Genomic DNA, 22,126 nt, shown 5'->3' on the forward strand with positions numbered 1-22,126 from the left:
AAGTTCTCAGCCACCAGTGATTTATAAAACACACACATGCTACACATGGAGAAAAGATAATGTATCAAGTGGCCATACTGGTTTGCAGCCCTATACAGCATGTTTCCTGTGTATTCACAGCATGTTTCCTGTGTATTCCCACAAATTCGTTCTGTTCAGCCAATGTTCATTACTTATACAGATCTCTGTATTGTTCATATTCAGTACCTTCATCAGTGTGGTTATGGATGGATGTAAAAATATTTGATTGTGCAGCCATTATTTTAAGCATCTCATTAGTGTCTCTGGTCCTTCAAGTCTATAGTTTTTGTGATCAGATGTTTGACAAATACAACAGAGTATAAGAGAGTGCAAATGTGTTTTATGTATAGCCAAAACAAAGCATACCCATCCTCTGCAGATCAAACACTGCCTCCAGCATCTACAACCCCCACCCCCAGTACTGTGGGGTATTATTCCTCTTATTCTGCTCTCTGTATGTCTAATAGGGCAATTTCTGAATAATGACTTTCCTTTAATTGTTTCCTTAAAATTTTATGCACAATTAGGCCAGGGGAAAAAAATCCCATTGTGATATAGGTTGTGTCGTTTATATTAGAAAATGTAATTTAATTCAATTATTTGTTGTATAGCATTTTTAACAATGGAGATTATGACACATTAACTATATAGGATAGAAATTTTACATTTAGAATGTTGTCAGTTTATCCCCAATGAGCAAACCAGAGGTGATAGTGGCAAGGAAAAACCTCCTTAGATGACACAAGGAAGAAACTTGAGAGACCCAAAAGGAGAACTTTCCTTTAATTAATTCTCATTTTAACATGATTCTAATGTTTTCAGCTGTTCTGCTGGACTCCAGAGCTAAAATGATTAAAGCAGTGTGGGGCACATGCAAATCCCTTGACAGCAGTTAGAACTTTATTTGAATGTAATTTTATATACATAACACCAGGGGGGATAGAGGGGATTTAAGACCTACCACATTAACTGCCAAGCTTTTGTGCATATTTTCCAAAATTCATAGAACTGTTCAGAGTAAGTAACGAAAATTCTCCGGCAAACTCAATTCACAGCAATGTGACGCTTCTTAAGAAGTCTGTGAAAAAACCTAGGGGGTGGTGTTTGTATAACACATACAATGCAACCTTGCAACCTCTTCATTTCTATTTCTAAAAGGAGCACAATAAAAAGTGACATCAAGAACACAAGCTACAAAATGGACCCACAGAAGAAATATAGACAATCAAACCTAAAACACACACACACACACACACACACACACACACACGCACACACACACACACACACAAGACAGCCAGAGAACAAGTGAAGGAGGGAGAAGAAGAATCCCAGCAGGTTATGTGCCAAATCATGACAGGTAAGAACATGCAGGAAGCAGTTTCACTTGTACTCAAGCCAACGATTTTGCACTGAACTGATCATCTTGAAGTGACACAATAGCCATTAACAGCACACACACACGCACACACGCACACACACACACACACACACACACGAACTACAAAACAGTTTTCTCTCTCTTTTTTTGTGTTTTGTTGCATTTTTGTTTTTTTAATATATAAATGTTTGCAGTATGTCACATATCAAATGTGTCACTTATTCCTATCCTTGTAGGAACACTTGATTTGTGCAAAGATATAAAAACATACCCACACTCACACACACTCACACACACACAACTATCTCTGGCTCAAATTTGAGGCCTGCACCGCCCATGTGGGTGTAACAGTACAAAAGAACAATTTCAAATGGGCTCCTCAAAGAAAACAAACTATTACACAGAAACCTTGTGAATGGTTACTAACTGCCCATCACTGAGAACTCAGCTAGGAGGTGACAGGATGAGTTTTGGCTTCTTATGTTCATTTAAAAGTCAAGTCTCCTTCTGTATGTTAGACATAAACGCTTAGAGACAGATAATGATGTCGCTATACTGTAAACACACCACATATAACAATGCTCATGCTTGCAAGTTCATTACAATTACATTAACATTAAATGTTATTTCTTTAAGGTCAGTAGATTAATGTTAAGTTTACAAACATAATAAAATCCTTATGGGCTGGTGGAGCATTATCTTTTTATACACAAATTCCAAAAGACACACAAAACGTTGAAAGCTGCTGCTTTACTGTTAATCTCCTATTGTACTTGTCTTGTTTTATCTTTAATATATCTGTATCTGTACTTTATTTTTAGAATGAGACCAAACACCTTATAAAATAGTGGATAAAAAGAATCCTTCCATTGGTATATGGTAGACTAGTGGTTAAGGCATTGGACTACTGACTAGAAGGTCATGTGTTTGAATCCCAGGTCCACCAAGCTGCCACCACAGGGCCCTTGAGCAAGGCCCTTAACCCTCAATTGCTCAGTTGTATAAACTGAATCAAATTGTAAGTCACTCTGGATAAGTGTGTCTACTAAATGCTGTAAATGTAAATGTAGAATAATAAAAGAGTTACAATAAAAATACAATTTGTACAGTAGCAAAGGAACAAAAATATTTTTTTTTTTATTATAAACTATTTTGTAGTGTTAGTAACAGTAATATATATATATATATATATATATATATATATATATATATATATATATATATATATATATATATATATATACTCCTGTTACTAACACTATAAAATGGTTAAGGTTGGTTTGTTGATCAAAAGATCAGGGGTTTAAGCCACAGCACAGACAACCTGCCACTGTGGGACACTTGAACAAAGCCCTTAACTCTTTCTGATACAAAGACGCTGTATACTTACCCTGTGTTCTGACCCCAACTTCCTATACTGGGATATGTGAATAAGAGACTTTCACTGTACTGTAATATTTATGTGACGAATAAAAGCTGCTGCTGCTGTTCATTTAACTCAGCAAAAAAATGTCTTCTCCTTTCTCTCTTCTTAGAAAACACTTCTAGCTATTTGGCTATTCACAATAGTTTACTAACTACAGCACACTTGTAAAGATGTCTATAACCGACAACACTATCCAGCATTGTTTAGCCATTAAAAGTACACTAAAATCCTACAGCTACACTGCTGTCATTGAATTATAAAGCCAAAGAACCATAAAAAGCCTGAAATAAAATAAATAAAAAAATAAAAATAATAAAAATAATAAATAAATATATATATATATATTTATTATATATATATTTTTCAAATTAATTTAAGTGAATTAAAGATTAAAGAGAGTTTAATTTAAAGGTTTAAAGGTTTTATTGTTGTTGGTTTTTTTAATGAAAGCATAAAAAACAAGTTTCAGTTGAATCAGATCCAGCTCTTTTCACCTGAGGCGAGGAACACAGAGGTGACATGTTAGCAGCTCTACAGGCATTAGTGAAAATGTTATGATTCACCAGCACAAAGTCTCTTAGTTTTTTGGCACTTAAATCAAGTGAAACCTAAAAACAATATTAAATCACTTTAACCTGAAAACTAAATTAACAGGCTTATATATATATTGTTTCTATTGTTTCTATTGTTTCTATTTTTATTGTTTCTATAGTAAAAGCACAAAGAAGGAATTACATCACTGAATTAAATTGTGTTTTCTGGTGTTTGTGAGCAGATGTTAATTTAACACTTTTAAAAGGAGTCTGCAGTGTCAGAGCTTTGAAAATCTGGTAAAGCTGTGACATAACGGGAAAGGCTTAACAACGGAAAAGCTTTTTGCCTTTTCTGTAACATGACAAGCTGCATTTTTCTCTTTATAACTCCAGGATAAAGAGAAACAGAATCTAACATAAAGAGAAACTTTAATCTAACATAAAATATAACAGGAACTGATTTGTTTTGCAGACATTCCATCTGAAACATAACGAAAACTAAGTAAATAAAAATATAAGCTTAATGTGAAGTCTGGGTAGAATTATTGTTATGGTAAGGGTTATACATACTCACACACTTGGAAATGACACTTGTGACATTTACAGTAATAATATGTAATTACAAAGCTATAGCAAGCACAGAAACAACCAGTTAACAAACACTTAAACTAAATTTTAATTCATTTCTGTCATTTTATTCCAGTTCTATGTCACCAATCACAACTTGGACCAAGCCATGGATCTAAATCAAAATAAAAAAAATCATAATACTCGCTGAACATGTTGTGGGCGATGGGAAAAGGACGGGATTGTCAGGTAAGCAGTCACAGGTGTCTATAATCACTGAAAATAACTGGTCTGACTTGTCACATAGAATCCTTACACTACATGTAAGACAAAGCCCTGCCCAAGATCATATCAGAGGAGCACAAAAGACGTTCTTCTTTCTTCAGCTTTGGTCCTGATAGAAAGTCTGGTGAAAAACAGTGAACATATGAATGATTTAGAAACACTACAGGTTTGTGCTCCTCCTTCTGATATTGTGCTGGTGTCTGAGATGTTACACACTGATTTATTTTTGAGTCATATCTTGAATAAACAGCTTTGGATAAGGAACAGAATATTAATCATGTTACTCATGTAGTGTTTATGTGGACATACCTTTAACCTTCCACCTTTTTAATCATAGATCTTGATCATTGCTTAATGACTTGTTTATTTTAGAGAAGTAAAGTATGTATAATCATTTGCAGTATAAACACAATAAATAAATACTCTTAAAATATCTAGAAAGAAATGAGGGACTCGTCATAAACAATTGTACAGATCAAAGTGCAATTTTAGTCCTTGAAATACATGCAACTCAGTAACAGTAGGAGACATAAGAGTTGATGTTTGCTTTAAGAGTTAAAGTTTAGAATGTTCTCACAGAATGGTCATTTAATTTCAAATAACCTTTAAATTAAGAGCTGTAAAGTACTGCCATGCATCACGTTACATCATGCTATCATGTTTATATGTTTCTTAATGAGGCAAAAAATAGTTTCACCAAAAACAAATGCAATTTCATTTTTAAAAAATATTTTAAATGCAATTTGCCAAGCAGCAGTTCAGCCAGCAGAGGGCTAAAATTATAGTAGGTGTGTTCTCAGGCTCTCAGGATTTAATCCTGCCCAGGAACCAGCCAAGCTACTGAGGTGTTACACTTAATGTCAGTCCCAGGCCCGGATAAAATGTGAGGTAAAACCTGTGCCAAATCAAAAACACAGCTCGGACGATCCACTGTGGTGACCCAGAAAAGGGAGCAGCTGAAGGGCCACACTAACAAATACATCAAACTAAACTAATCAGTTTATCAGTTTCATAATTCCTAATCAAAATAGAATATCAGAAATTTTATTTAAAATTATATTAGAAAAGAATGCATAAATAATAGAAGCATTTTTTGCTATTTGGACTCAAGCTATATAACAAACTGGTCCTTTAGTGCTTATTGTTTATTTTGCAGTATTAATCAATTTGCACTTATGATAAATAGGCCATGGATGTTTTTATCATGTCTGTAGCCCATGAGTAAATGAAAGTTTTATCATGTCTGTAAAATTCCTTGAAAAATGAAAGCAAATTATCTCAGATTATCCTAGGATTTTAAGTATAATTTTAGAAAGTATTTTATTAGTACAATGAGCACCAGAGGAATTCTCTTTCTTCTAACAGGGGATTGTGTTAGTGCATCCATTCTCTCAGTAGTACTGACACAGGACATAACATCATCTATGTCTTTCTTTGGGAATCCATAGTTTTATAAATAATCACACATTTGCTCACTTTTTTGGAGGAAACCTTCATTCTCTCGGCAAAGTCAGTGAGTGTAAATAACAATAGCAAATTAAATAAAGCCTATATGGTAGTAATTAGCATTTGAATGTTTATAATACATGATTGGTTTTTGGTTTTGCTTTAAATTCCTGATATTCAAAGAAATAAAATATTTGGGAGCTGATTCTAATCTCTGTCAGACGTTTGAGTGAGAAACAGAAGCGTATCCCACCTTAATTGGTAATAGGTCCAATAAAATTGTGTTATTATTGAATAAATCACTGTATTGTTAAAATTTCACAAATACACACAAATTAATCATTTCTCAATAACCAACGTCTGGCTTTGACTTTGTAAACCATTTGTATACCTGATACAAACTATTATGTTTGTGTTGGAGTAGAAAAGCTATAAAAGGTGGATGAATTAAATGAGTATATACATGAATATACTGGATGCTTTTTTCCCCAAAGGTCATTTTAGCTTTTTGTGGGTATGTTCTTTCAATGATTTTATTTCTAACCTACAGATGGATATATTACTCATATTATTACTGTATATTTAGATTCTGATTAAAATAAAAATTTACAAATGGATCCTTAGTAGTTTATTTGGAGTAGATTACATGTGCTAATTAAGTAAGTGAACAAGGCTGGATAAGCCTGAATAATCTGTGATGTTCTTAATTGAACGCTGGGGGGCAGCATTAACCTTGGTCAAATCTACACTCCAGCATTATTGGTATTTTTATAGGAAATTAGGCGAAATTAATTAATATAAGATATATAATTTATAATTATATTTATTTATATATTTATAATTATATATATAATATATAATTTAATATAAAATAAAATAAATTTACCACTCAGAGAACAACAATCATAATAATAATTTATATTATGGCATTTTTCAAGCACTACTCGATTCATTATTGATTTAATTATTGAATATTTGAAATAAATTCAGTTGCCTATTGTCCATAGCATTAAATTAAATTAAATTAAATTAAATTAAATTAAATTAAATTAAATTAAATTAAATTAAATATTTATAGCACCTATAAGAATGTGGACATTGAAACCATGCAAAATATACCAAATATATTTTCAGCAGCAGTGAGCAAGTGGTGAGATCCATGGCCATCCCATTGCAGTACAGACACTCACACAAACTACAGATAATTTAAAGATGCTAATCAGCCTACAATGTATGTCTCTGAACTGGGGAGTAAACTGGAGTATCTGGAGGAACCTCTGTAATTCAGCTGAGGCAGGACTCAATAACAAATCCCAAAGGTGCTAATGTGCTAACATCTAAGCTAGGGTGACCAGACGTCCTCTTTTGCCCGGACATGTCCTCTTTTTGAAACCTAAAAATGTGTCCGGGCGGAATTTCTAAATCGTCCGGGATTTTGTTATTCTAGCCTCAAACGTGTCCTTGCCAAGTTATTCTAGCCTCAAGCGCCTTGTTTACCGCTGGCAAAGCGCATGGCTACCCGGCATCTTCAGCCATGCCGAAACGCAAGTGTAAGTTCACTGACGAATTAAAACAAAAATTTCCATGTTTTCGTGTCGGTCGAGATCAACATGTTGACACATTTGTATGAATTCACATGTTCATAGTTCCATATACGAAGACACCCCCCCCCCCCCTTCTTCTCTCTATTCTGCAGTACATGTCAGTTTGATCAGCAGAGAGGACACGCTTATAATTTCTTTACTTGCACTTACTTGTTTGCCTGTTTTGACTTCCTTGAAGGCTTTTCATTGATCGAATCTTAGCTGCTCTCTCTGAGGGCATAAGAAAAAAAAAAGACAAATAAATAGATAAAACAGATAGATGAAAATTACACTTCAATTCCTGTTAATGTTATTCATGCTTCTGTTTTGTTTAGTGAGTTTTATACTAAAAAAAAATCCAGCTCATGTGAATCCTAAGTAATTCTGTTAATATCCTGGCTATAAATCATCCTAAGACTCCTTAGATCTCTGGTCAACATTTTAAGAACAAATTCTGACTGAATGACTAGTCAAAGTATACTAGTTAACTCAGTTTACTCAGCTGTTCAAACTTCAAACTTAAACTCCAATTTAAAAAATGCATATAAATGTTAACAAAATATATGTATTGTTTTATATGTTTCAAGCACATAGCAACATAATCAATGTCTTTAATAAATGGGATGGCAGACTGACAAAGTATTTTATGAGACTAAGCCATTGGATAAAGGACACTATGCATAACATTAAAAAAATTTGAAATAAATTTGAAAAATAGTTTTAAAAATATATATAGTTTTGCTATAAATATTTTTTAAACTATTATTCAAATTTATTACTATTTTTTAAATGTTATGCATAAATATAATAAATAACAAAAAATATTTTTTCAAAAAATAAATTTGAAAAATAGTTTAAAAAATATTTATAGTTTTGCTATTATGGATATGGCATGTCTTCTCAAGTCAAGTCAAGTCAAGAAGCTTTTATTGTCATTTCAACCATATATAGCTGTTGCAGTACACAGTGAAATGAGACGTTTCTCCAGGATCGTGGTGCTACATAAAACAAAGACAGGGCTAAGGACTTAGTAAGTAGCCCTAGCCACATAAAGTGCAACTGTGCAACCTGGTGCAAACAGTGCAGGACAAGACAGACAAGACAGTGCAGGACAATACAAACAAGACAGTGCAGGACAATACAAACAAGACAGTGCAGGACAAGACAGACAAGACAGTGCAGGACAAAAGACAGTGCAGACAAAAGGTTACAAGACAAAATACAAAAAAGACAACACACAAAAGACAGTAAACAAAAAACAGCGCCGACCGACCAGTGTCAATACTATATGTAAATACTGTAAGTTCAGACAATATTGCGTGCAGCAATACTAGAATGAACACAGTTTCTTAGCAGCAGGTCCCTGAGATAGTGTATAAGATTGTGCAAAAACAGCAACAACTGAAATATTGTGCAAAATGATTGGAATGTTAGACAGTGTGTGCAAAGAGCAAAAAAGTAAAAAAAAAGTGTGCAAAACAGCATGTAAACAGTTTGTAAACAGTAAGCATGTAAACAGTTTGATGAATGTAAGCAGCATGTAAACAAGTTGATAGATGTATATTAGAAGCATGTGTATGTGGTGTAGGTCTGTGCAGTCCATACAGATGATGTGTGTGTGTATGTTGTGCTCAGTACAGTTCAGTACACTTCTGTTCCAGTATTCTATTTATTTGGATTAAATTCTCTCTCTAATTTAACTAGAGAGACAGTAACCACAGTGAAATATGAAGTATTTTCAGTGAAAGTGAAGTAATTTTGTTTCTGTGCTCCTAAATTAATTTTTATTTCTAAGGTTGACATTTGAGTGGAATTGCCCTCTAGTTCTCAGTCACACCCTAAAACATTTGTAAGCCACATTGAAGTCAGTGCTTGTTCCAGCTGGTGTGACAGTGAATGGTTTTTAGACAGCCAGGCTGGGCTTGCCTAGAACCCCACTGACTCACACTCTATGGACTACACCCAAGGAGCTGTCAGTAACAAAACACGCCGAAAGAAGTGCCTCACTTCCTCCAAACCAAATTTGAATTAGAAAGCAAGACTATCAGCCAATAGAATGAGTTACTACTCTAAGAATTCATGACAATTATGAATTATGTAATGACAAGGATTTGGGTATAGCATTCAATGTTATATATTAGGGGCTATATTGCTGAGTCATTAGGAATCAAATTGGGAATTAAAATGTTAAATATGAAGTGAACCCTTGATTTAATGAACCACTTGAACCACTTGTCTGGCAGAAATATCACTACTTAAATATGCAGATACCTCCACTGGCTTCAGGTAGCTGCACGCATCAGATTATAAACACTGATGCTTGCCTACAAAAACAAAAACGGACCAGCGACCTCTTACCTCAAAGCCCTCATCACTCCTCACACTGCCTAAGATAAACCTAAGATAAACCAGCACTGCTCAACTGGTTCCATTGTCTCTCAGGGTAAGAGGAAAGTATACAACAAGACTCTTTTCTGTTCTGGAGCCAAGGTGGTGGAATGAACTTACCCTAGGGGTTACTTTAAATGTAAGTAACAGGGAAGGAGAGAGGCAGAGAGAGAGAGACTGAGAGAGAGAGACTGAGAGAAGGAGATGGTGACATTAAGACAACTTATACAGCATTCAGAAGAGGGTATGAGGTCATCTACCTCTTGTATCGTTGTAGGACACACTGCCACTATCTGTATCAGTATCTTGTTTTGCGAAAGTGGGTGTGACCAAAGGTGCCAGCACTGTGAGCATGGGCTTCTGAATTCTGGCTCAGTCAGATAATCTGTGACCTTTAAAATAAACTAACAAATACATTTTACAACAACAGCGGTCTGCCTGCTATCCTTCTAGTCATATTTTCTATTTGTATTTGTATTTGTCATATTTCTAAGGTTGTGCGCTATCCCTTAAGCATCTATCCCTTAAAAATTGAGCTGCTTCAGACCGGAAGCTTTAGCTCACATTGCAAAAATCATCACAGATAGAGAAAATCTATTTTAATCTATTTGTTTCTTATTACTACATTCAGACATTTATGATATAACCCGTGTTATACTCTGCAGTGACAATGATAGCCATCCGTACTATTACAGAAATCAGTTATTTCCATCTGTACAGTTCTTAGTTCTCTGTATTAGGCAGGTGTTGATTTTGAATCAGAAAGGCTACCTTCACACAATTAGCTGCACCTTGACACACCCGGACTGCATAATGAGTCATGAGAAGAGCTTGTCTGAGCATTTAGAAAAGCACATCAAATTCCTAAGGCAAGAAATTAAAAAAAAAAAAAAAAAAATCAATGACAAATTTTTCTAATCATGGTTTAGTTTTACTATATTCTAATTATCAGATTAAAAAATATGATTCAAACATATTTTCTAAAACTAAAGAGAATCTTATAGGCAGAACACTTTCATCATTTAATAAGCCATGAGACATTAGCTAGATAATTATAGGTCTGTTGTTGATATTCTGTCTGACACATTTGTATTATCTATACCATTTGTTTAGCTTTCCATGCTATCAATCTTTATCTTCTCTGGCCTTTCCTGGTAAACTCTGAGAATGACGAGGATGAGATTTTCATGCGCAATGCTATCTGAGTTTTTGATATGCACTGCTATTTGCTAACCATCGTTGGGCTCACTAAAGATTAACATTGAGTTCAGAATGACGTGAATACACTCCTGGGGACATTCTCACAGGTTGACTGTTACAACAGATATGTGCAAGAAATGACACCTTGTGTTAAAATGAAAATGTTCATATATTCAACTTTTCACATGAGAGGTCAGTACTATATATCTGAGTTGATTAAGTGTTGGCTAAAATAAGACAAGTAAACTATGGTCAGCAATATGTAAAGCATCCACTGCTTTCATTTACACACATTCATCTGGCAGACATGTTTATCCACTGACATTGTTCCTAACATAGTTCCTGTTTTCAAATCCATCTGTCAGGATATTCAAGCTATTTCAAAGATTTCCATATTGTTATTTTCCAACAACCCCTTCCCTGGCAATTCATTTTTTTTTCAAAGTTTCTTTTTGATCCTCAAATCCTCCATCATCAAATGACAATAAGAATAACATCCTTAGTATTTCATCATGGGTAACCTTTGTCCTATTCAGTGTATTGGGTGAAAGATGTTTATCTAGTCTTCTTCCATCATTAGTCTTAGTTTTACTCATGTAAGTTATAGATTAGTAGACTTTATAATGGCGAAAATAACACCAGTAATGGTCCACATCAGACTTCAAAGAGAAATGTTTAGATGTCTTAGGCTTAGATTCTCTCATATTTGGGAAATGTGACGGCTGACAATTCAGCAGCATAATCGCAAAGCTGACACTAACAGTAAGATTTTTCCACAGGTTCACCACTCCTGTCAAATTTTTGTGTGTCTGAAGTAAAAAAAAAGAAAAAAAGTAAGAAACCTGTCGTGCTCTGGTTACAGGAAATCTCATTACAGGCCGAGAGGCAGCAGATACAAATTGTTAAACCGGATATATGCTAGCTGCCTTGAGGCATGGCTCAGGTTACACTATATTGAGACTGTGTCTGTTATCATGCTAAACCTAAAAAAATGCAGAAGACTCCAGAATGGTTGCTCGATTAATCTAATCAACATGAAATCATAGCAAGTGTCTGTAGTCTGTACATTCAAATTCTGTAAATTATAATATAATAATATAACTGATCAGGAATTTAATTTATTTCAGTAGAAAAAGCAGATGGATAGAAGATAAATTAGACTCAATGGGGGTCAGTCAAAATATCAAAGGACCCAATCAATATGGAAAACACACTTGATTTCATATTAAGGACTGTCCTGGAAATATTCACACACCCTGAGTCTGAAATGATCTCCAATCATTAAATCATTTCATTTGAATTGTCTCTTTACATTTTTGAATCGCCACAGAATCAAACCTAAAATCACATCAACTTCTGTACCCAGTTTTAATTTAAAAAAAAATCTATCAGATATTTCAAATGCGATTGCCTTGCTCTATAACCCCAGAGCACTCAATCTAATGACTGATTAGACAATATGGAAAATATGGTGTCAAATCATTCGGGTAGTTTTCTAAATTGTATGAACGGAGCCTTCTTAACTATAGAAAAGCTCCAATGGCCACCAGATCAGCATATAAAGTGAAAACACTAGGTTTGTTAGATTATACTATATGTACAAAAATATGCAGAGATCTAACTGTCATGTCCACGTTGAAAGTTGGGTTCTGAGATGGGTTTCCACTAGATTTTGTGAAAAGACTGAGCTATAGTCAGTGACCCAAATGGTGATCAGTAGGGTATAGGTCAGGGCTCTATAAAGGCTACTTTAGTTCTTCCACATTATTAGCTATCCTGGATTTGTCATGCTGGGGCATGTTTGCAGCTCTTAGTTCCAGTGAAGGGAAATCTTAACACCATAGCATACAAAGACACTCTATACAATTGCTATCAGTTTTGTGGGAACAGAGTAGAAAAGGTTCACATATGGGTGTGATGGTCATGTATCCACATACCATATAGCTATATTTAGTGTAGATATATAGTGTCATTTTTCTTTTAGATACTTTTGCAAATCTAAGGTATTCATTAAGCATAAGAAAGGTTTGGTAAAAAGAGATGTTTTGATGCTGTTGCTCCTTTCTCACAAGCAGTAACACATGTCTGATGATGGTGGAGTGTCTTGGGATTTCCTCAGGCTTTTGTTAATGTTTGACTTTCACTTTTATTTACTGTTAAAGCTAAACCCCTGACATAACAATGTTTTATTTCCTTGTTAAGCTGTTTAATGATTTGTTACCTGTACCTGATTGTAAGGTGAATACACTTTCCCTCCATATCTGCCTGATTCATCCTGATATTCCTCTTCTGCTTGGAGCTTTTACACTTGGGATCTTCTGTATTTGCTACTGTAGATGCTATCACATGGATACTCAAAAGCTCAGTTAGTTTATGCTCAAGTCACCTTGTAAGACCTGCTGTTGTAATCATACAGACTGCCTCAACAGAAAAGTTTTCTATGCACCGTCATCTGTGGCTAAAAGCCAAAAGAGTAAAATTGTCTGTGCTCTCACTATCCTGTCAATCACAGCAGTTCTAGCCAAATTTGTGCACATGTGAGCTCATGTGTGCAGAAGAAGGTAGACACACCACAGACATTAATTTAAAAATATGCAAATGCCTGGCTTCACAAGACATCAGAAGAATAGCTCACTGACTTGAAACAGCAATTACAATCCAACCCAACAGAAAACACTTAAAGTGACCTGCACTGCACAGCCATCATTTCAAAATTAACTTAACACTGAATAAAAGCAAAATAGATAAACAGTAGATCAACATAAATATTGAAAAATGTAAATGAAAATATGAGAGCAATATGTTCTAATTTGTTTCATGCAACAACTAATCACTGTTTTGCATGCTTTGCCAAAATATAGGGGCACATAAAAGATTTAACATTTACTGCCTTCTTAGTCCTACACATACAAACACACTGTAAAAGACAATGTTTCTCATTACAACCTTATGTTTCTCATAGTCTTTTTTTCCACCTCATTAGTCCAGTTAGACACCTTTCACCAGAGATTTTTTTTACTTGAATTAATAACAATCCTGGACTGGGAGAGGAAACCAGTGTATCCAGAGGAAACCCCCAAAGAACATACCAGCACCACACACACACTGGGTGAAGGTGGCAAGTGTACCTCCAAACCAGGCCAGTATGTCCCCACTCATTCATCCTCACTATCCCAAAAGCACTAAGCACAATTGGTTAAAATCACATCTGGGGCATTTTAATGTAGCTAATCCACCTACTGGCATGTTTTTGGATAGTGGAAAAAACTGGAGACCTATTGTGCTGACCTCAATTATTTATATTAAAGCCTATATTCTAATGAGTTCAAAGGAATGTGATTAAACACACTTCATATATTTAAACACAAAGCCTGATAAAATGACATTGCTAAAAACTAAAAAATCAGCTAAGTGTGTGTGTGTGTGTGTGTCTGTGTGTGTGTGTGTCTGGTCTTTGTGTTGTTTTATATACAGTTCTACAAATTCAGAGTTATTGTGCACTAACATGACTAACTACATGTTCAGACAAGATCAGGCTATTAAACGCTTACTACTACAGAAAGCTTACTACGCATCCTGTCACACCCAACTTTAAAACATTTTAGATTCCCCAAAAGGGAGCACATCTGTTAGATTGAAACGAAGCACGTCTGTCTTAAAATATGAGACATTCGTGTACTTTTATAATATATATCTGAGTATGCAACTCTTTGCTTTACAGTGCAGCCAAGCCAACATTACTATTGTCCTCTTTTTAAACACATGTGGCTTTCCACACCTCTTTTTTGAACTGGGATTTAACAAAGATTCATTGAATCTGACAAGAAGAAACCCAGACAAACTGGATTTGTAAGTTTAAGCTAATATTTCCCTGCTATTTTTTCATGTTTATATGTCAGTTAGCATGTTATCACTATTTGGTGCTTCACATTAAATTCTTTTATAAGATTTTTGCTTATTCAGGAATATTGGAATGAAACTCAGTATGTTTAATTTTGCGTAGAGATTTAAGCAGTCTTTCGGTACATCACACAATGGGCCTTATTTTACATACTGCATATAAACAAATTTAGTTCATTTACTCAGTAAATGTTGCATTCCTGTGCCAAAGTGAGTTGGTATAAATTTACATATAAGGAGACTCATTAATATTTAAATATAGATTACTCTGTGAAGTCTAACACTAACCATTAAGTTCAACTGGATGCAGAAATATGTTGATTTTTCTATTTGATGATATTAATGACGTTAAAAAATCCATCCAAAATAAATCCATATATCAAGACAAAGAAGATTTAACAACTCATTTAACACAAAATAAATGCTGTGCTATAACATGCATTGGCTCAGCTGCATTACTTACAAGTTTTATCACACAATTAGCTGCTGCTCTTTCACCATTTAATAGTCATTGTATTTTCAGCTGTCAGTTACCTTTTATGAAGATTTGTGGGTGTCACTACATGGACATGAACTATGTCTTTGCACATGCTTACCAATTTATACGTCACTAGTGTTACCATTCAAACAACACAACAAAGATCTTCAGCATCTTTTCAACATCTTTACATAACTTTTACCACATCTATCTATCTATTCCTTATTCTGTGCCAAGTGAAAAAAAAAAATACTATTTACAATAGACTGCACTAATTTGGACTTTTTTTTTGTGCACTACAATATCTGCAATATCTATCCTATGCTGTTTGTATGAAACAGGACATAATGGACATGATGTTTTACTAAAAGAGATGATTGGACATCACCATGGTAACGTGCGCTTATTTAATGGACAATTTATGTAAACGACGCCAAGCGAACAGGCGCGGTCCTACACTCTGATTGGAGGAAGACTTTGTGGGCGTGGCATAGCATACAGACGCGCTTTCCGATAAGGAAAGCGTGCTTCATTCTGTCATCTAAAGAGGAGCGCGTTCACGCTAAAGGTGAGGTCTGTTGGTCTTGTATGCATGGGTTAAGGAGCTATTTTCTAACATGTTGATTCTTGTAAGCAAAACTAGGAAACTAACTCATAGATATAAAGATATCCAAGTTCTTCTTCCTTACCAGGCTGCACTTCATACATGTTTACTGTCACTGACAGTTTGCTAGCAGATTATTTAGGTGTGGCAGGAAAGTACCCGAGAAGAACCCCACACACTACCAGGTGTGGCCACAAAAATCAACACGTTTGTTCTTTCTTTCTTTTTGCATCAGACATGTAAAAGCCCAATAAAACAGCCCAATATAAGCTGCTTTTATTATTGTATTGTAGATTCAGCTATTCAGTTTGTTATGTAAATTATGTTATGTGTTCTTTCCCATATTGCTCTAGTTTATTTCATTCACACACCAAAGGGAAAAAAAATATAGTGACTGATAGATATTTGATTTCACATGCACTCTGAATAAAATGTGTGTACAATGAATCAGACTGTAGGATGATTCTGCTTTAATTTTGTCCTTTCATATAAAACCTTGTTGTGTTATTTGGCTAGAATTTGATTGTTAAAATGTTTGTAAATGTACTGGTCTGATTTTAAAGATGTTTTTCACTCTTAAACACATAAATTAAGTTTCTATCGAAATATTTCTGAGGTCCGGGTCACTTTCGGAGTTAATTTGTTGGATGTTGATGTAAGCTTTTTATTCCTATAAGAAACCAAAGTGAACTGGTATGTAAAACAAAACCAAAGCTCGAGTTTCACTGCTATTTTTGTTGCTTAACATTTTTACTGACATTCTATATCTTTTTTTTTTTTTTTTGCCAATTCCAACCCACTAGCCAGCTCTCCTCTATCATATGATATCTACCGACTGGAGAGAGTTAAGGCTAGCAAGTGCATTTTTGAGAAACTGAGAACTGCTGCTCGTGCTGCATCGAATACAATATACAGTAACACACTCAGAGGAAAGCTGTCTGGCTTCTTCCACACACAATTCAATTTGAAATTTATAGTCCTTTTAACAATGGGCAGTGAAAGAAATCTGGGTGTGGAATTAGATCATAAATCTACCAGATTTAATAATATGGAATACATGAGCTCAGAGATGATTGTGGCTGTTGTTTGTGATTGACATGGGATAGAGATTATGCCACCCCTTACTCAGAAAGCAAAGCCTATTTTGCTTCTTTGGCGTCCAGCCATTGTCAGGATTTGAACTGGCAATTACCCATCAATAGGGCAAACACGTTTCTGTTGCACCGCTTAGGAGCCTCTCACCATTGTATTAATGAGAAGTCCTGCATGGAGATACCGCCTGGAGACTGCAAATGTCAGACTCAAAGATCCAGAAAGTAGTGCAGCTGTACAAAATGGTTGTTTGATGTATGGCAAGCTAATTCATGATCTATGAGATGATAAGCACAGTGGTATCGATTGCAATAATAGCATGAAAGTTAAAGCTTTGAGTAGTTTGAGCATAATACACAGATAAGGAGGTCAGAGTGCTGAGTAGACTAAATGACTACAGAACTGCTGCATCCGTCTTTTTAGATGAAGATGAAGCAATGGCTAAATACTTTAGCAACAATACCAGCAGGTAGTCAAACAGCAACGTGGTATTTTAGGAAATGATGTACTAAATAAGTATTTCATGACACGTTAAGTCTCGAATACCAGAGATCAAATGTTAATGATAAAAAATTAATATGCAAGTCATTCAAGATGGATTTTCATTTAAAAGTAAAGAATGAATTCAGTTCTGAAATACATAAATAGAGATTGTTATTTCACTTGCTAAAATAAATTTGTTATTGTAGGTAAATTGACATAAGCATGTATATTGAACAAGTATACTTGATGTTCAATATGTGAGTGTAGTAATGAATGTTCTTTCTTACACCTTCAGCTTCTTTGAAGATTAAAGAAGAATTGTGTCCATTGCAGCCAGAGAGCTCCATTGATTTTTGTTGCAAACACCCATAAAACAGACACAGAATGGATAGAGCAGACTTGGTCCTCAAGGCCAAATTGGCTGAGCAAGCTGAACGTTATGAAGATATGATGGCAATTATGAGTAGGGTGACCAAGACTAACCAGGAACTCTCTAATGAGGAAAGGAACTTGCTGTCTGTTGCCTATAAGAACGTGGTGGGTACACGCAGGTTGGCCTGGCGGGTCATATCCAATGTTGAGAGCAATGCTGAAGAGAGTGACAAGAAGCCTGAGGTGGTTAAATTATACCGGGAGAAAGTGGAGTATGAACTCCGAGATATCTGCAAGGATGTACTGGTAAGTAATGTACTTTGGCAATGCATGTGATAAAAGCAGGATGTGCAAGCGTATGCCTTGAGTGGCCTTTATTTCAAAGATGTTTTGCTAGATACTAAGTGATGGAATGATCCATTTAGGGGCAATACTATCTGATATCCCATAGACGTTCTGGAAACAGCAAAGAATATGAAAGCTTGTATAAGGTCTTTAAACACCACACAGAAGCTCTGTGTCCATTGTACAAATTCTTCTGATTTAAATGACCTGGATAACTGAACATATTTTGGACTGGTCCAACATTAGATTTTGAGCTTTAATAAGTGGTAAAGAAGTCTTAAGCAATTGATGCCAGTGTTTTCTACTTAAAAGTTCCCACTTACTATACAATGCTAAGTGTTAGAGTGTTGGGACATGATGAAGACTACTGCTGCATCTTTGTAATCCACACCTTCAATCAATAAAAGCGGCAGAAAATGCCCCTCAACATAAAATTTCATCTCGTCACCTTGGGTTTGGTCTTCTCGTCACCTTGGGTTTGGAGTGACATTAAATCAACATGGCCACACACTACACTACTTTTAGATTAGTTTTTAGTAGTTTTTGTGTAGTTTGTGTATGATTTTTTTTCTCATTCTTTAAACTAACAATTTTGTCTTTTTTCTACAGGAGCTGCTGGATAAATATCTAATTGAAAATACCACAAGTTCTGAAAACAAGGTTTTTTACCTGAAGATGAAAGGAGACTATTTCAGATACCTTGCTGAAGTGGCCCCTAAAGATGACAAGTGTAAGAAAATTAACTTGGTGTTTATAAAACTGCATGCATACAGACAGTCTTCAAAGTGAGGATACCTTATGTTGTTTATGAGACCATGATGTTGGCGCCTGACAGAATATTTTAAGCCTGATGAGCACAAACGTGAAAATGATCCTTTGCCTATGTTAACTGGATATCTAGATTTCTAGATTTTTATAATGCCCATTCTTTTCAACACGTAGAAATCTTGACTATTGTAGAATAAGAAGCTTTTTGTTTTCTCTAACATATACACTACAGCAGTTAAATGGTTTTCTTTGTATATCCCAGCTTCTGTTATGGTTAAGATATGGTCAGGCATTATGTAGCTTCCCTGGAGCAGGGGAAAGGTAAATGTTTGAGGGCCTTGTGGGGCCTTGGGCCTGAGGGTGGCAAAGTCGCCGGGCTTGATTGTCCTGTGGCATGAACCTCGATCATCCGGTAAACATCACAGAGCTTTCAAACTTTCTGAGCCACCATTGCCCCCACCCTTTTTTGTGATATCATTACTATTACAACCTACCATTTAACAAAAATATGTGTATTTATAGCATAGATCAGTGTTATCCAGAACCATCCGTCTCACTGGGAATATTATAGATAGACTTTGGAATCTTAGACCTTGGTATATCATGTTAGGGCAGCATGATGGCGTGGCATGTAGTGATGCTGCCTCACCGCTCCAGGGTCTCTTGTTCGATCATGAGCTTGGGTTACTGATTTGCTTGTGCTCCCAGTGTTCAATAGTCTTTCCTCCAAGTTCTCTGTTTTTCTCCCACCTCCAAAAACGTGCCAGTTAGGCTATGCGAAAAAATGCCTCTGCTTCATGTCCAGTGTTCATAGGATGTGCCCTGGATCCACTGTGTGGAACATTCTGACCATATCATAACAGTTACTGAAGAAAATGAATGAATGAGTGTATGATAGCTTTCTATTGTTCTGATGTTTCTTATTTTGTCAGTAGTTTTTCGCTGATTTTATTTTCTTTGCTTTCTAGCTGCTATAACAGACTCTCAGAGAGCCTACCAAGAGGCATTCGAGCTGAGCAAGAAAGAGATGCCACCGACACACCCCATCCACCTGGGCCTCGCCCTGAACTTCTCTGTCTTCTACTACGAGATTCTTAACTCTCATGTAGAAGCTTGCTATCTCGCCAAAGAGGTACACTCGACCCAATAATGACCCACTTTTATCCCCACTTATTTTGAGCAGCCATGTAAACTGGGTGTGGTTGCTTGCAGGTACTTGAAAAGGCCACAGCAGAGGTCAATTCACTTAACGAAGACTCGTATAAAGACAGCACCATCATCATGCAGCTGCTAAGAGACAACCTCACAGTGAGTAACAATTTTTAGTAAATTTTGTATGTGATTTCTACGTCTACGTTTACTAATTAATGTTTTAATATCTTAAAATGTTCAGTTGGGCCTAGTGATTTTTGTTCTTTCTTTTCTAGTTATGGACATCTGACGGAGAGGAAAGACAGCAGAGCTGAAGCATTCATGACTTTAGATTATCCGTGGAGGACAAACGATCTATTAGGATGAAAGTCATTCATTTTGAAATTCATCAACTCGCACAGCACACACCTCGTGCTGCTATTTAAGCTATGTTATGGTTTATACTATTGATAGTCACTCAAAGTACTAATGCTCCTAATGCAAAAGAAAAAAAAAGAAAAATATCTCAAGATTCTCATATTGGGAAAATGTAAGAATTTACATTTATACCAGTAGATTTGGATTTGGTATAATATGATCATTTTTATATTATTAGCTTTGATGTGGTGCCATTTGTTGTCATTTCTTAAAGTAATCAAATAGCAAATGCTGAATTTTTTGCTTTGATTTTTTTATGTATACATACACACACGCACACTAATATAAAATAATTAACTAATAATAACATTTCTAACTGGAAAACAAAAGCAACAGCAATTTAAAAAACCCTGAATGTCAAAATGTTTTCAATAAAACTGAGGAGACAGAAGACTCTGAGGTCTTTAAACTGAATTGTACCTTTGCATTTCACATTGTAATAATTAATATGAGTGTTTTTAATTTCACCTATTAAATGAAATCTTAGCAATATTTAAGCCTGTAGATTGAATGAGCACAGAGTGGAGTGATGCAAAAAAGCTCCACAATTTGTACGGAAGCTAAAAGCTCTATGAAAAACAATATCCAAAATCGAACATGAAAACAACAGTGTGATTTATTTAGACACAACAAATCAGAATAATAAAGAACAAATAAAGATTCGGATAAAGATAAATAATAAAGAACAGGTAAAGATAAAGAGTCAAAAAATAATAATACTAATAATAATTGTGTTCTTACAAAATAACCTTGAACGGACTTATAGCTTGTGCACAGGTATTAATTCTGCACTATCTCTGCGTTCCTTCAGCACTGGACATGAACTTATGAACATTTAGTGATTTCTTTGATACTGATAGCTGCATAAAGGTGTAGGTTTGACACTGAGTGAGTGCTTCGACGGATTTGAAGCACGTGTTCTACTAGTCATCTTTTAGACATAATCACGTTCTTGTCTGTTCTTGTCACAAAGCTGAATTGGAAACTAAAAGTAAAGGGAAACTTTGCAGGAACAAAGAGTAAAACTAAGAAATTGGTATTACGAAACACAATTGTTACTAAAAGAAAGTATCTGTATATTACTCTGTGTTTCACTTCATCATTGGGATGTTTTCTAGATGTCAACACTGTTAAAGAGCTCAATTTGAATCCATAGCCAGTTGATTGTTTAAAGATTAGACGCCACAGGCTGGGTATGATTTTGGAGACGGTCTTGAAGGGGAGTCTCCATTACTCAAGATGTGGCTGTAACAATGCGCCCCCTTTTGGCGATCTAGGTAGATTTTTCTCAATTTTTATTTATTGATTTTTTTTTCTGATTTTGCTCAGAACTTGAATATCTCAAAATTGATATCATAGGGCCACAGATTATGTAACCTAACTCTTTTCACCAGATTGCAAAAAAAGGAAATTTTGTCATGTCCATGTTCAACATTGAAGTTCTTTATGTCACACTTTCATTCATTCATTCATCTTCTACCGCTTATCCGAAATACCTCGGGTCACGGGGAGCCTGTGCCTATCTCAGGCATCATCGGGCAGGATACACCCTGGACGGAGTGCCAACCCATCGCAGGGCACACACACACACACACACTCTCATTCACTCACGACACTCGGGACAATTTTCCAGAGATGCCAATCAACCTACCATGCATGTCTTTGGACCGGGGGAGGAAACCGGA

The 22,126-nt window shown here is 35.4% G+C and overlaps 1 protein-coding gene across 2 annotated transcripts in view; it reads left to right on the forward strand.

Moving 5' to 3' along the window:
- Positions 1–15,628: 15,628 nt before the first annotated feature.
- The window catches only part of ywhaqb (tyrosine 3-monooxygenase/tryptophan 5-monooxygenase activation protein, theta polypeptide b), a 130,279-nt gene continuing 123,781 nt past the window's right edge, over positions 15,629–22,126 (forward strand). The window contains exons 1-6 of one of the 2 annotated variants that reach the window (XM_060880153.1): positions 15,629–15,776; positions 17,683–18,065; positions 18,714–18,834; positions 19,841–20,004; positions 20,085–20,180; positions 20,300–20,351. In XM_060880153.1, the coding sequence (XP_060736136.1) occupies positions 17,772–18,065; positions 18,714–18,834; positions 19,841–20,004; positions 20,085–20,180; positions 20,300–20,338 (714 nt within the window). In that variant the 5' untranslated portion in view covers positions 15,629–15,776; positions 17,683–17,771 and the 3' untranslated portion in view covers positions 20,339–20,351. Of the gene's footprint in view, positions 15,777–17,682; positions 18,066–18,713; positions 18,835–19,840; positions 20,005–20,084; positions 20,181–20,299; positions 20,861–22,126 lie in introns of those variants that run through there. The other variant, XM_060880151.1, reaches the window with a different exon arrangement.

This window comes from Tachysurus vachellii, chromosome 10, assembly GCF_030014155.1.
Source record: "Tachysurus vachellii isolate PV-2020 chromosome 10, HZAU_Pvac_v1, whole genome shotgun sequence".
NCBI lineage: Eukaryota > Metazoa > Chordata > Actinopteri > Siluriformes > Bagridae > Tachysurus > Tachysurus vachellii.